Raw genomic sequence first — 17,158 nt, 5'->3', positions numbered from 1 at the left:
ATTCTACCCGCCAAACCCCTGAATCCATCGCAAAAGATTTGGCCGAATACTGAACCGAATCCTAATTTGCATATGCAAATTAGGGGTGGGAAGGGGAAACCATTTTTTACTTCCTTGTTTTGTGACAAAAAGTCACTCGATTTCCCTCCCCAAATTTGCATATGCAAATTAGGATTCAGTTTGCCTGGTCAGAAGGATTCAGACGAATCCTGCTGAAAAAGGCGGAATCCTGGATTCAGTGGATCACTGAAAAGAAATTAATGTAAATTGCAAATGCTTAGAATAGCACGGACATAAATTTTACATTCACTTATATTAAAGGTTTACTTATCCTTTAACCTTGTTTTAGACCTCCACAAATTTAGCAGGACAACCACAAGCAAGTTGCTGTTTAAGAAGAGAGTCATCAGTACCTTTTCTAGAAGTTCAATCATGAGGATGTTGTCAGTTTTTGATTGTAGTAGTATGGCTTGCTTTGCAGTTAACTGGCGATTAGTTCCTATTTCCAGGAAGACCCAAAAGTCATAGGCTAGGAGACAATATATTAGGGAGAGCCAAAACACTTTTATACGCAACTCAGGAACTCTCACCAATATCTTTGAATTACTGGACACTCCCAAATGTGGAAGGAGATACCCACAGCAGAATTAGGGCATAGGCCTGACACCCCTTTATAGATCATGCCCAGCCAATGTGGAACGAGATACTCTAGTTATATATTTGTTATGTATCAGAAATGGTCAATTGCCGCATCAGTTCAAAGTCATATTTCTTATTTACCTCTAATATTTTGGCACCAATTTGATTCATTTTGGCAGATAAGTTCTTGATTGAAGAATAATGCATATAAGTTACTAGGAAACCTCAATTTAACATCCCCTGATTTTAGGTTTTCCATCATTTTACAGTCTTTTGTGGTTCCACCAAAATATGCTGCATAATAGATTTTCCCAGATATCACACCATTTGTTTCTGGTCCTCTAAAAAGCATCAAATGAGTGTTCTACTGTACTTATAACACTGAACTGAATTATATGTAGACAATTGAGATGTTAACATATACCTTCACGGTACTCCGTTAAAGAATATGTTGGCTACTAATTATGATACACTGAATTACTTCCAATCCCCATTTGCGGTGATAGCGGTAGGGTTTTATTTTAATACCAGCCACGGTTTTACAATTTTCACAATATTTAAGTTTAAAGTCTAAAGTCTTTAGTTGCTACAATTAGTTGCTACGTTTCACAGCAAATTCTAACAGCTGCCTTTATTAAAACTCAGGGATTCTGCTCAGCAGGGCTAAAGATAAACGTATCAATGAAATGTATCAATTTAGAACAGTTAAAGAGTCAGCCACCCCGACCCTTCCAGAGCTGCATTAGAAGGTGAAAAATGTAACTTTACACTTCAATATTAGAAAAACTGTCACAAATAAAAAATGATTGGAAAAAGTCTATTTCTTGTGAACTATCTGAAACCAGCTGAACTGAACTAGTGTTTGAAGGCTGAATGTTTTAGCCAGTCTTCCACTGGGAAGAGGGTCCTGCAATTTTCAAATTACAAATTTGGTTCTCTACCTAACCAAACAATAATAAAAAAAAATAAAAACTTAAAGGGGTTGTTCACCGTTGAGAACTTTTAGTATGATGTAGAGAGTGATATTCTGAGAATTTGCACATAGTTTTCATTTTTTATGAAGGTTTGAGTTATTTAGCTTTTTATTCAGAAGCTCTTCAATTTGTAGCTTAAGCAATCTGGTAAATAGTATCCAAATTACCCTAGAAACCATGCATTTATTTGAATAAGAGACTGGAATATGAATAGGAGAGACCTGAATAGAAGGATCAGTAATAAAAAGTAGCAATAACAATACATTTGTAGCCTTACAGAGCATTTGTTTTTTTAGAAGGGAGTCAGTGATGCCCATTTGAAAGCTGCAAAGAGTCAGAAGAAAAAGGCAAATAACTATGTAACTATAAAAAATAATGAAAACCAATTGAAAAGTTGCTTAGAATTAACCATTCTATATCATAATAAAGGTTACCTTAAAGGTCAACCACCCCTTCAAGTGTTTGAGGGGTTATAGTAAAATAAAGACTAAAAATGTAAAAGAAAGATCATTTCAGCAGGTTGATCTTTTAGGGGTGGACAGACAGAGAGGTTCTGCCAAACAGAAAACTCAGATTTCAGGTTTGTGAGAAAATTAACCATTTGCTTATAATGAGGGACAAAGACAGTTAATAGGATCAAAGGATTTGTGCATTCCTGTATTATTCAGATGAAGAATTTTGCGGTTTCAGCTCTAACCAATTACGAATAACTAATCTGAGAAGGATTCTAAACCAACTCACAAATTGCCTCATTGCTTTATTATGTCCCCATCTCACACCAACTTAGCCTCTTTTAATAGTAAAATATGCTCCTCTTACATAGGCCTTCCTTGTGTCCCATATAATTTCTTCTAGGGAACCTCCTCTTTGTGTATCCATTTAGGTGCCAGTCTTTACGGTGTCCCTCAGTTCCATTCAAAAGAGAGACACACTCTGGACCTAGGTTATTAAATATCTATTCCTACCCAACTCTGAGACCAACTGTGAGAAGTGATCCACTTTAGCATACTATATGCATACGTGTGTACAGATGCACATCTGCTCATTCAGTAAAGATTCCTTTTTCCCCCTTGTCTTCTCTAATACAACATCAATCTTCCCTATACTGGCCACTGTAGTATGACTGTTCCTAATGAACTTGTCTTTTCAATATAGGTGTGATTTGTAGGCAGTGGGAGGACACTGTTCTGTACTTTACAAAGAAAACACATTTACATCCACGCACAACCACAGCACTCACGCAAACCCACTTGGAAAAAAGACCGACAAAGAAAATGCTTTCAAAATATATTCACCTCTTGCAAATATACATCTTAAGTCATCTTTAATTTCTCATCCTCAAACAAAGACTAATGTTCTTGACTCTCATGGGCAATCCCCGTAACCATTAGTAGGTTACATGCCATAAACTGCACACTCAAAATGTTGCTTGTTTGCCCAGTGTAAACACCAACCAGCTCACTAGAAGAGCCATCTGAGGGGGTATTACAGTAGGAATTTCGAATATCCCACACACGAACGGAATTATCCATGGATCCAGAGGCAATCAAGTTGCTGTCTGGACTGAAGGTTAAACTGCTAATATTGTCTGTATGTCCTCGGAGCTCCTTATATAGTGTCCCTGATGCCAAGTCCCATAACCTCAGGCGCTGATCTTCACCAGCGGAGGCCAGGTACTTCCCATTAGGTGAAAAGGCAAGAGTGAGAACTGGCCCACGATGTCCTGTGAAAAGCCTTACAGAATTTCCCTGCTGAGTGCTCCACAGTCTCACAGTTTTGTCAGTGGATCCTGTGGCAAGGTAATTTGAGTTGGGGTGGAACTTTATGCAATCTACATCAGACAGGTGCCCGGCGTATATCCTCAGTGGGAATGTTCGGTCAAAACACCAGAGTCTACCAGTGCGGTCATGAGATGCGCTGGCAAAAAACAGACTGCAAGGACTTACATCCAAATCCCAAACTGGGTATGTATGACCCTGATACAAGACAGTATTGGTATAGCTTTCAAGATTCCAGTATCGTATGGATGTATCCTCTGAACAAGATAAAAGTCCTGAACTGTCTGACAGAAAACAGGTTCTGTACACTGGTCCACTGTGTCCCCGAAGTATCTTCATTTCTGAGCCAGCTTGGTCATCTTCCTCCTGCAATGAATGGTAAATAAAAATAGGACTCAATGATAAGTTAAATAAGAACTAGGGATGCCAAATCCTTCTGCCCAGCCAAACCGAATCCGCATATGCAAATTAGGGACGGGAGGGAAATCGCGTGACTTTTTGTCAAAAAAAACAAGGAAGTAAAAAATGTTTTCCCCTTCCCACCCCTAATTTGCATATGCAAATTAGGATTCAGTTCGGTATTCGTCCGAATCTTTCGTGAAGGATTCGGGGGTTCGACCGAATCCAAAATAGTGGATTCGGTGCATCCCTACTAAGAACATAATGATATGATCCTTAAAGTGATACTGACACTAAAAATTCTCTTTTCAAAATATTGATAGTTTTTCGCTGATAGTTCTGCTATCGTAAGTAATGATTCAATCTAGAAGGGAAAATAGTGTTGAACTGTTAAAGTAGTGTAACACATTATGACAAACTAACACAGGTATTATCTATAATAAATGCAACAATTCATTAAAACGTACCTGACTGTCTGGGAAACATTCCTTATAAATGGGGAAAATATGAAACTGCTAGGAACCTTCAGTCAGCCTTTATGTGTTTGTGAGGCTCATCAGTATATTTTCCCATCTGGAGATTAACTCAAGACTATTGAAGAACTGTGGGGATACTCCTCTCAAATCACAGCTCCCCAGGCATAAAATTAGTTGCACAGAAAGACAATCCCTTTTATGTGTATTTCTTAATATTCGGATTCTGGAACCTTCGTGAATAACCCCCTTGGTTTAGGACTAAAATACATTTATTTTGGGTAAACAGACCTGGTACTGACCAACACCAATACAAAACGGAGACAAACACAAAATAACAGATGTATGGTCTAACAATTAATAGGGTTACCATGTGTTACTGCACTAAGAATAAGAGCAAATAATTGGTCTTTGCAGCTTTATGTCAGGGTCAGTTTATTCGAAACAGTTAGCTCTAATACATTGTCTAGTCAAAGGAAGCACACATAGATTTGACCCCAAAAGTCAATCAAAACCTGACAGCATGTAGAAAGACAGATTGCAGAGAGGAGGATAGTGCTATTTTTTCAAAACTGGTGCAGAATTTTTATATATTATTTCTGTTAGCTGAAAGTCACATTCAATTTTCATTTCCACAACAACTCCCCTTAAGAGACATGGATCATTACTGTTTTAGGGTAGCTGAAACTGTGGACTGTAATAGTATGTTTATAATATAAAATACTACATTTCTAGTAAATTCTTTTTAAGCTTTAGTTCTCCTTTTAGGATTTAAAATAGATCTCACCTCTTCCAAGACGTCACAAGCAAGCCGTATACGGGACACGTCCACTCTGTGAGGTTCTGCTTTCAGCTTCTTAGACTTTAAGCTCCATAATTTCACACAGGAGTTGTCAAATCCAGCAGCTAACAGTCTGCTATCAGGAGAAATTTCAGCTGCATTCAAAAGCTGTTCAGTGTTGTAGAATGCGTAGAAGCTGATAGTTGTGAGTGATGGTGGACCATCTTTTACTTTCTTTATGCAGTCTTGCAATTGATCTAGAGCTGCCTCATTTTGCAGAATTGGAGTGGGCACATCGGATTGGTCAAGGCTGTTGTTCTCTCCTCGAGAGGATGACCCCATGCTGTTGTACAGCTGATACTCTGTCCGCTTTACTGGCTTCACATCTAGTTGAATGTGAAGAGCGAGCGCCTTACACAAAGCAGTGTTGTTATCACTTTGAAGAAAGCGTAAAAGGTAGTGGTAGCTGTCCTCTTGAAGGCCAACCACATATTTGTTATCAAGAAATGCTCTCAGTTTGCAGTTGGAGTGGATATCTTGCATCGTCATGGTGGTTTGTAGCTGCTCAACAATGTCCCTCTGACCTGGATGTTGCAAGAACATACCATGGAAACGACTGTAGAAGCTATCCACTGCGCTTTTCAGGCTGTTTTGGACCATGTCCAAATGGAGATATACAAACAGAGGATAAAGCAGCGTTGTAACCTCTTGGCTTTGAGGGGAATCAGCATCTACAAGTTTGCAGAAAGTAAAAAAAAAAAAATTCAATAGAGTATTTTAGTGCTATGGACTCAAAGAGCTGCTTCTATATAAACTAATAGCAAATGTTCAAATCATTCTCAGCTTCTGTTAAGCAGTGTCCAAGTATTCTAATGAAAAGATCAACTGTTTGGGAATTTTAACTCTGGAAAAGCAAGTTGCAGGTAACTCTTAGTTCCTATAGAATTGCCTACCAAAATACTAAAACTCATAATGAACCAGATGAAAGCGAGTGTAGGACTGGCACGACCAGGGATGTAGCTTGGATAGAATGCAATATATAAAACCATTCTTTGCTGTTTTAAAGGAAGAGCACAAAACATCTATGTTCTTAATATATGAATATGCTTGCATGCAGATGATGTCTTTTTCCACCTATACAGCTAGTTAGTGCTATCAAAAAACACTCCTGTAAATGAAGTTTTTTTCAAGACATAACCCAATATATGCAATAAAAGGCACTTAGTTTGCACAAGAGTAGTAACTCAGAGAAACCAATAAGAAGTTTGTTTTTAAACAAAGGTCCAGTAAATGTTACATAATCCATATTGTGTCTCAAATAAACTGTATTTGTATTAATTTTGTCCATCACATTGCTTATGGTGCTTGGCTCACCTGAAAGAAAATTCCGTAGCCTTGCAAACTGCACTTCATACTGATGTGCATCGGCACTGGAGGGAACTGAAGATATTGCATTTGTACAGCTGGATTCTGCTTGGACTAGATTAGAGAGAATTAAAAATATTGTTAAAACAAAAAAAATATATAACATTTTCTAAACTGAAGGATGTAAGGTGGCACAGTTGTTACTACCAACAATTATTTAAAACAAGTTAAAAAAAATAACCGGTTCATTACCAGATGCCGAGATGTGTACATTACACAGCAATATAACAATTGTCCCAGTGAATTACGTTACCGTTATGTCTGCTTCTTTGGGTGCAGTTTTCGCTTGGTTGTGCCAGTTAGTCTAGCATATTTGCATTAAATGGACTCTGAAATGACTGATACTTAAATGGAATCACCAGAGGAAACTTCAGTTTACCTTGCATTGGAATGTAGGAAAGCTCCCAAAAATGTTAATACAAACAGTGTGGTAGTAAAAAGGTTCTGTTTACAAAATAACGTATGCCAACATGTAAAGCTATACATTGATGAGAAAACAGAGACATTAAATTGGCTCTGGAGAACTATAGGCAAGCAGTCTATTACAGTGAACGTGCCTAGAGAACGGTAAAAATGTCACTCAATACTATTTATGAAAAGTGGAATATGCTACATACAGGAAAACCAAAAAATAGTTACTAACCTGTCAGATTAGCTGCCATCTCCTCGGCTGTCTGGCAAAGTCTCAATCCTGGTTTTAGGGACCCTTCGATATCTATATAGTGACGCCTCTTGAGGTAGCACGTTACAGCCAACTGAATCTGTTCTGCGCGTACTCGCTTCATGTTCTGTAGTGAAATATCAACTCCATTTAAAGCTTATATAGTGACAGCTATCAATAGAATGGAACCATTCACATCCCCTGGGGGAGCAAGTGCAAGGTTACTAAAGGGTGGAAGAATGTGCCCCTTAATGATCGACTACAGAGAACTTGCACTACTTGCAAAGTGTAAAAAATGGCTGATGATTTCATATGTACTTTGCACAATGTGTGTAAATAACCCCTTAGATATCTTAAAGGTAGTAAAACCTGTTGTAGTTGTACTGAAGAGCTTTCAGTCTAAATGGCTGTGCATCAGACTGATGGGAAGCGATCAACCAATGACTGTTTCATGGTTGTTATTTGGCCTAAAAGCTTTAGCTTATATTAAAGATATTTCAGGGTAGATTTATCAAAAACTGATGTTAGAGAAAAATTCACCCCATTTTAATTCATTACTTACGGGATTTTTAGATTTGTATTTATCAAATGGTGAAAACTAGTTTATTTGATAAATACACTTTTAAAATTCCCATAGGTATGAATATAAAGTTTGTATTAAATAATTAACTTTTAGTATGATGTAAATTATATTCTGAGACAATTTGCAATTGGTTTTAATTTTTTTTTTTTGTGGTTTCAGTTATTTCGCTTTTTATTCAACAGCTCTCCAGATTGCTATTACAGCAATCTTGTTGCTATGGTCCATATTATATTAGAAACTATGTACTGGTTTAAATTGGAGATTGAATTATAAATAGGAGAGGACCTGATTAGAAAGACAAGTAAGAAAAAGTAGCAATAACAATACATTTGTAGCTTTACAGAGCATTTGTTTTAAGATGGGGTAAGTGACTCCCATTTGAAAGCTGGAAAGAATCAGAAGAAAAAGAATTAAAAAAACAAATAAATATGACCATTTGAAAAGTTGCTTAGAATTGGCCATCCTATAACATACTAAAAGTTAACGGAAAGGTGAACCACCCCCTTTAACTTGTTGCTGGGTACAGGTATGGGACCGTTTATCTAGAATGCTCTGGACCTGGGGTTTTCCAGATAATGGATTTTCTATCATTTTGATCTTCATACCTTAAGTCTACTAGAAAATCAGGTAAACATTAAATAAACCCAATAGGCTGGTTTAATGATATCTTAGTTTGGATCAAGTACAAGGTACGGTTTTATTATTAGAGAAAATGGAAATCATTTTTAAAAACTTGGATTCTGTAATTCAGAATTTTCTGGATAAAGGGTTTAGCTATTTTTTTATTTTTTTTGCAGAGGGCCAAATTGATAGCTATGCAGTTTCAGCCTTAATATCTTAAATATGCCAGTTTCTGGCGAGATGCTTTGGACATGTGCTTTTGTACTACCTGAGGTTTGAGGCCTTTTACAAAGAATTTCTTGTGATCAATATAAAAACCAATGTGTTTGTTATTGCCGCCCTTGATGGATAGGGGGGGGTATGCAGAATCACAAAATAGGGTATAATAATATTTCTTTATAATACACAAAAGCCATGAATATCTTGTAAATTATATCCTTATAAACGGTGAGTTCTGATGTCATTTCTGTCACACGACTCACTGAAATTTGTGTATTATAATAAATAAAATACCCCCAGTTGCAAAATATGAGGATATTAGAAGTTAGAGTTCCTTTTGCCTTTTGTTTTTATATGGTCATGAAACTCCTCGGTAACTTATAATATCCTTTTATTTTACAAGAGGGGTACTTTATTCACTATATAATACAAAAGAGCAATGAATATCCTGTAAATGATATCCTTATAAACAGGGACTAGTAATGTCATCAGTTATAAACAGTGAGTAGTGATGTCCTATTTGTCACATGACTCACTAAAACTTATGTATTATAATAAATAAAGTACCCCACATTGGAAAACATGAAGATATTAGAAGTAACCTCGGAGTTCCATGACCTGTATAAAAGCACTTGTAAATTATATCCTTATAAACCGTGAGTTCTGATGTCATCAGTTATAAACGGTGAGTAGTGATGTCATATTTGTCACATGACTCCCTAAAACTTGTGTATTATAATAGATAAAATACCCCTCGTTGGAAAATATGAGGATATTAGAAGTATCCTCGGAGTTCCATGACCTGTATATAAAAACACTCGGCCGAATGGTCATCAAACGCCTCTGTAACTAATAATATCCTTATATTTTTAAAAGAGGGTGTACTCTATACACCATATAGATTATGAAAGCTATAGCTGTTTTTGATAATTAGGTACATATTTAGGAAGCATTTGCCTTGCTAGGCCTCACTCCCATAAGCAGTATCCCTAACAGCAGCTGTATCATGTTGCCTAATGATGGGAGACTATAGGGTATCATTAGAGGTTGATAGGCCCTTAAGGCTAAGCAAAAGATCTATAAAAAAGTACGCCATTCCCTATTATCCCTGCAACTTGCATGAGCATTAGCTTTAAGCAACCCATGAATCTCTACAAGTGATGTTTAGCCATTGTTAGCGCTGGAACCTGTCCGTTCATTCATTTAGACGAACAGACAATTCAATATATCAATTTGGAAAAAGAGAATATCTGGGAAACTGCTACACGCCCACCCACCGAACCACTCTCTAATGTGGAATAGCCACAAGCAAACACAGTAGAAATATGAATGATCACTAATTTAATAGTCCCTCAACTCACCGCACATCGCAAGGTACCAATCCCCCACACAAAATGAGGGGCTGGGGTGTGACCAGGCGATGTATAAACGACTGTAGAGGGTGTTAGAATGGAAAGGTTCAAGTAGCGAAATCTAGACCGATGAGCAGTTAGGTTAACGCAGCTCCCCCCGCCGGATTCCACAGCTGGTACATGCCACAGTGTGCTACTAAAGAGCGGACTGAAACCTTCCGCCGAACGCGAAACACTGGCGCATACCGATCTACCCTAGCCTGGTCGCTGGCCGCTAAACCAATAGCAGCCTTTGAGGCTGTGACCTCATATTAATGCGCTACAAACTAGAATGTTTTGCATACGTCAATACCCTGCATCAAAGTGACGGGGCTAATAGGGCGGGATCCTTTTGCCTAGAAGATGTATTAGAGCTCAATCTATTAAAATCGCCAGAAACCCTGTCTCAGTTATTTGAGTGAGCTCTAATACATCTGCTAGGAAAGGGAGCCCCCTATAAGATAGGTAGAATCTCAGTTGCCATAAAGCAGGGCAGGACTGCTGCTTCCAATGGGGATAAGATATGATCTATACAGCCACTGGGACAGAATGCTCTATGATACACAGTGTCGGACTGGCCCACCGGGATACCAGGAAAACTCCCAGTGGGCCCATGTGTCAGTGGGCCTTCTTGCTTCTAACCATTTTGCATATATCCTGGTCATTCCCTTTTTCTTTTTAGGAAAAAAGAGGCTTAATAATGGAACAATAGAGTATAGTAAGTAGATATAAAAGACTTGGAGAATAAAGAGGTTAAGTGAGTAGAGGAGGAATAATAGTTTGGAAAGTGGGCCCACGGTCTAAGGTTTTCTGGTGGGCCCTGGCATCCCAGTCTGACACTGATAATACAGATAGCTAAAATCTCAGCTGCCATAAAGCAGGGCAGGACTGCTGCTTACATTGGGCATCAGAAAGGATCGGTGTGGCCACTGGGACAGAATGCTCTGTTATACAGATAGCTAGAATCTCAGCCATAAATCAGGAAAGGACAGTTGCTTCCAAAGAAGATCAGATAGGATCTGTCCATTACTTAACAATTTCTTCTTCTTCTCTTTTTTTGTTTTTACTCTCCTGTTTTCAATTATAAATCCCTGAGTGCTCTCAAAAGTATGGCATTTGACATGCTGTCTCTGTTAGTAGAAAAAACATACAGGTAAAAACTGCACTTTATGACAGTGATATGAATGGCATCTCTTCATCACTACACACATGGGAGGGATCCCATTCAAGTCTGGAAAGTCAATTTTTTACCAGCGCCATTTATAATATGTATGTTATATACAGAATCAGCACTACATTTGGATTGCTGTAAAATAATCATCACTGTACATCACAAGGAGTACCCAAGGTCGACAATATTCCCCAATAAACTAAGTACAAACACTGTGTGGATATCAGATATATAGTTCCAGATACCTATCCAGAACTGCATATGCCAACTAGATGTTTCTAAAATCAAACACAGTGTAGCCAATCAGCACACCTATTATAAATATAGATCAATGCATGAGTGACCTCTAGACTAAAAGAGGGAATTATAGAAAAACAAAATTAATGTACTCATGCATTTAAATAAAAAAAGATTTATTGCGACATATTAAAATCCATTAGATCCAACAAAAAAGCCTAATGCATTTCATGCTTACCCAGCACTTAATCTATAGACGCCTATGATTAAGTGCTGGGTAAGTATGAAACGCGTTAGAATTCAGTTTTTTTTTTTTAGTTTTTTTGAGAATTGAGTTAATTTTGTTTTTCTAACTAGATGTTGCTGCCATATCCTCATATAAACATTCTCTGGCCCCTTTACTCTACCTCATCCCTTTCCTCCTGTGCAACACCGTTTTGCATTTTGTGTTGTTCTTCCCTTTTTATCTTGCTATCACCCTTCTTTTACTTGCAGTTTCTCTGCCATGCTACCCTTGAGGAAATGTCAGTCTGTAAATGGAAATAATTTTATCTAGGTAGGGCAATGCTTGCTGCATGGGGATTTTTCCATACTCTAAAGTTAATGGGCATATATAAAATTCTAAAACAAAGTGCAGAGTAAGTACCTGCTTAAAGTGTCTACCTTGATGTGGTAGCAGGCTTTATAATCCTTTTGGCAAAAGTGTTTTTACTGTTTTAGTGCTCGTGTCTGTTTGACCTTTTTACTGTAGGCTAGGAGAGGTCTGGGGTAGAGTTGCCACCCGGCCGGTATTTTACCAGCCTAGCTGGTAAAACACCTGCCAAGGCCGGGGCCGGTATTACAAATTTACCGGCAATGCAATTGCCGGTAATTTGTAATACCCTTTCAAAAAAGCTCCTGGCCTGCCCCCAATTCGCAAAGAACTTACCTTTTTTCCAGCGATGTTGCTCCGCCCCTTTGCATCACAACACGTAGCTCCACCCCTTTTTAGCATCGTGGACCGCCCCCTTTTGGTACCCGCCCCCCACTGGCCGGTAAATTTTTTTAATAAAGGTGGCAACCCTAGTCTGAGGTGGAGCCTGGGGCTAACCTGGGGTGGGTGGAGGCCAAAGGGCCCAGAGGGCCCAGAAAAGTTTGTTGTACAGGGCCCCACTATTTCTGCTGGCGGCCCTGGTTAGAGGCAAGTTACCTACCTGTGTTAGGCAAAGCAGCCACCACAATTTGGTTTGTTAGGGAATAAGTGCCTGTAAAGCACTATATACAATTTGACTTGATTCATTATTTTATTTATGTTTCTGCATTAGGTTACACTGAATTTCATGGTGAAAAAACATTGGGAATTTTCCACAGTCTGGACCTGTGCATTGAACGTAGAAACAGAACACACCGGCACAACATGGGTACTGCTAGCAGGTATAACCATGCTTGTGCATTGCAGATGCAATGTTTCGGGGCGTGACCCCTTTCTCATGCTTGAGAAAGGGGTCATGCCCCGAAACATTGCATCCGCAATAAACGAGCAAGGTTATACCTGCTAGCAGTACCCATGTTGTGCCAGTGTGTTCTGTTTCTATGTTACATTTGAGGCTGCAAGTTCCTCTATCACCGAGCACCTGGGATTCGCCAGGGTGTGCGGGAGTAGTTCTTTCCTGTGCATTGAACGACATATCAAACTATTAAATGCATCTTTACCTATGGGAGTAAAAGAATGTGCTTGTACAATGGGTACAAGCACTACCAGTGGTGTAACTAGATATTACTGGGCCCCGCAGCAAATGACTTTTCAGGCCCCCAAAATGTCTAGAGGTTGACCTGTTTTACCAATATTTATTAAAATTGTGCACCCCCTGCTCCCCCGGTAGTTACGTCACTGGTCTGCTTCCTCTGTAGTAACGCCCCTGTACATTACTATAAAACAAAGAACCAAGCAGATGAAAAATTTGAAGCCTTATAAAGGAATTTACCTTTAATTATATAAATAGTTGTGTATAACACCTGAATAAATAATTGTAAATATGACTTGCACTTTTATATTTGTACCTAACTTTTACCGTATATTTGTATTCTGAAATTTGAATACCCAGAATGTTCTTGGTTTCTGTTCAGCCAACTGAGAAGTTTAAAAATAGATTCAAATATGGTTTGGGTTATTGCACCTCATATCATCTCCCTGATTTTGTTTGCAAAATTAAATGACTAATGTGTATAAATGGACAATATTAAACATCTTATAAACAGTTTAAAGTAGGTATGTTCTGTTTACCCATAGAGGAAACACAATGAGGTATTTTGATTCTGTAACAATGTGCTTCTGATCAAGAGTACGTAAAAATAAACCATTTCTGTTTCGTTAGAGGGCAACAAAACATTACATAGAATATTTATATGTTCTCCGATTAGTAGTGGTAATATAAGCCACCTGGAAAGCACTGTCACATGTAATTTTCTACTAGAAATTGTGGATGGAAAACCAATCATTTGACCCAAAACTAGGCGCTCCATCTAAGACGGTAGAGAAAAAAGTTAGCAGTCAAATGATTGCATAAAAAAAGCTTATTTAAAAGTTCACAAGCCCAATGGACTTCCCAAACAGAAATAATGGCACCAGCTTGTTTAGGTCCTTTGGGTCCAAGCCCTCATTGCAGCAAAGAAACACTAACAAAACGAACTGAATTTTAGGGCAGCACAATGATTTCTGAGAAAAATCTATACTTGAACTGATGAACAAATACTTGAAACTGACCTTCTAAAATTAGAAGGTGAACTTAAAGGGATTCTGTCATGGTTTTATGGTGTAGTTTCTATTTTTTTTAAATTACACTGTTTATACTGCAAATCATTCACTCTCACTCTACCATGTAAAATTTAATTCTTAACCCAACAAGTGTATTCTTTTAGTATATTATATTTGTAATATTTGTGTAGGCAGTCGTCTCAGGTCATTTTGCCTGGTCATGTGCTTTCAGAAAGAGCCAGCACTTCAGGATGGAACTGCTTTCAGTCAGACTATTGTTTCTTCTACTCAATGTAACTGAAGGAGTTGCTGTAGGACATGGATTTTTGCTATTGAGTGCCGTTCTTATGCAGTATCTACAAGGGAGGGATTATCTGTTTACTTACCATTGTTCAGATGATGGGCTGGGGAAAGGGAGGGGGTGATATCACTCCAACTTGCAGTGTAGCAGTAAAGCATGACTGAGGTTTATCAGAGCACAATTCACATGACTGGAGCACCTGGGAAACTGACAACATGTCTAGCCCCATGTCAGATTTCAAAATTAAATATTAAAAAAATCCATTTGCTCTTTTAAAAAATAGATTTCAGTGCAAAATCTGTGGAACCGCACTATAATGAGGTAAGAAAACGCTCTTACTGTCTGTCACTCACTTAATAATTTTTTCTTACTTAACCATAAAGCTCTTCTTGTCGCTACGGACTGAGCCATCACTCTAGATGAAGATCTAACCAGATCAACTGATCAACTGTGGCTAATTTTAGCTCAGCAAATGCATCAATAATGCTTCTTCTGTCAACTCCTTGCTTAAAGATCATAATAGACGTTACAATTACGTTTTCAGTACGAACTTAGAGCTGAATTGTCAGATATACAGGTAGAAACAATAGACTTCTACCTGTATCTGATGGTTCAGCACTAACAGTGGTTGATGTTCAGGTGCCTTCAAATTTCTTTAATCACTTCATGCAAAGAGAAAGTAGATTTTAATTTCTTTAGAAATTTAAATTAATTTGAGGACGAGGGTTCTTGCTCTGCTTTTTCTGGAAGTTCCAACTGGGTTCTTAAAGGTTTCACTTGAGAAATCTCATACACTGAATGCATTGTTCCTCTTCAATCTCTTACTCCCCTGATGCTACAAGAGACTGAAATTCTGCATAAAGCTGGCTCCTACGTGGGGCTAAAGTAATGTTCTTCTTGGTTCGTCTCTATAGCCATGTTTACCCTTTTGGCGACTGCATCTTTAATCCATTGCATTACATCAATAGTATCTGCTGCAGCATCCCCTGCCAATCTTCTTGTGCAATGTTCATACCACCTTGAATGCTTAAGGGCTGGGTAATAGCAAGTCACACAATTTCTATGTTTATCCTTAGATGTAGACTTTCTTGGGGCAAGCAGCAAATAAATAGGAAATGAAACCTACCAGTGCCGCTCAAGACCTACAGCTCCCACGGAATGCTTCAGAATTTGAAGCAAAATATAACACTCCAGCCTGCCTAGTAATGGGGTTGGCTAGCTGACCTCCTCTGCAAAGATATACATTTGCATAGCCCTACCAGGAAGAGAGGCCAACTTCCCAGGTCTGGGATCCCAAACGTGGGTCCATGTGAGCCACAAAATAAAAATGTTAACCTCAAATGGCCCAAAAAGCGATGACAGAAAAAAGACAGTGGTTTGAGGTAGGAGGAGGATCATATAGAGTTGTTAATTCTAATTATTTTCTGTCCTATCAAGAAGATGGGGAGACTAAGCTTCCCAAGATTTTCATTATTTCCACCTAAATTAAAAGAACAAATCCATACTGTTCACATAACATTGTGTGTTAATTACAGCCACCAAGTTTGATTGAGCATATGATAGAGCCAAGAAACTTAGCTCTGGTTACTTATTCCACAAGCAGGCAAATTACAATGTTTCATTTCAAATGAATTAGAAAAAACCTTGTAGACTCAGTACTGACAGAATTCACAGACTCTCCAAGCCTAAAAGCTCACCCAGGGGAGTACTTAGAGATATCCATTGAATAAATTGTTTCATATCAAAGAGCATCCCAGAGCCATATGACAAAATACAAATATATGCAGACCTATCTGTAGCTACCCTGGCAAAAAGGCATAAATTAATAGTATCAGGGCTGCCATCAGAAATCACAGGGTTCTGCACAACAACATTTTCTGGTCCCCTACCCTATAGCACAGATGCCACACAGACACGTAAACAAAAGATAATCAGTCTTATAAAAGTAATTGGTGACCTTGGCCCTCCTAAACATTAAAAAACAATAAACTATGTTGGCCAGGTTTTTTTTTTACATTTGGTTAATTGGTGACTAGGGATTTAACATAAAATAAGAACATTGGTGCAGGTCCGGAAATAGGGGTAGGCAGGAGAGGCACATTCCTAAGGCACAAAGCTTGGGGGGGGCCCAGACGTGTACCTTATGACTCTACATTCAGAGCCAAAATCACAAGACGTAATGGTATCTTACTACACAAACTTCAGAAACACAATGGTCTCCCCTTACAATTTGACATTCAGAAACACAATGGTCCCCCTTTATTAAATGACATTCAGAGATGATATACCCAGACGTAATAGTCCTCACATTGGTCCCCCTTTACGACACAAAATTCAGAGATGCTGTCCCGAGACATAATGGACCCCCTTATGACTCAACATTCAGAGACGAAATGGTCCCCCCTTACGACTCGACATTTAGAGACGCAATGGTCCCCCTTAAGACTCAACATTCATTGACGCTATCACAAGACGTAATGGTCCCCCTTTACAACACAAAATTCGGAGACGCGACATTCCGAGACACAATGGTCCCCCCATATAACTCGACACAATGGTCCCCCCTTATAACTCGAGAACAAAAGAATCACCAGACACTCGACAGCAGGTGAAGCGGGGCAAACCCCTGTGTGTTTGATTCAAGTCTTGTGATGTAACGGCAGGAGGGCAGGAGAGGCACATTCCTAAGGCACAAAGCTTGGGGGGGCCCCAGACGTGTACCTTATGACTCTACATTCAGAGCCAAAATCACAAGACATAATGGTACCTTA

General features: G+C 38.6%; 1 protein-coding gene across 1 annotated transcript; it reads right to left on the bottom strand.

Moving 5' to 3' along the window:
* Positions 1-2,888: 2,888 nt before the first annotated feature.
* On the bottom strand, positions 2,889-10,069 carry taf5l.S (TATA-box binding protein associated factor 5 like S homeolog). Its single transcript, NM_001096357.1, is given in 5 exon segments — positions 2,889-3,757; positions 5,051-5,775; positions 6,419-6,523; positions 7,113-7,257; positions 9,915-10,069. Coding segments are annotated over 4 exon segments (1,767 nt in total). The 5' UTR covers positions 7,255-7,257; positions 9,915-10,069; the 3' UTR covers positions 2,889-2,962.
* Between the last annotated feature and the right edge of the window lie 7,089 nt (positions 10,070-17,158).

This window comes from Xenopus laevis, chromosome 5S (assembly GCF_017654675.1).
Source record: "Xenopus laevis strain J_2021 chromosome 5S, Xenopus_laevis_v10.1, whole genome shotgun sequence".
Classification (NCBI taxonomy): domain Eukaryota; kingdom Metazoa; phylum Chordata; class Amphibia; order Anura; family Pipidae; genus Xenopus; species Xenopus laevis.
This window is presented reverse-complemented; position numbering and strand designations above follow the sequence as displayed.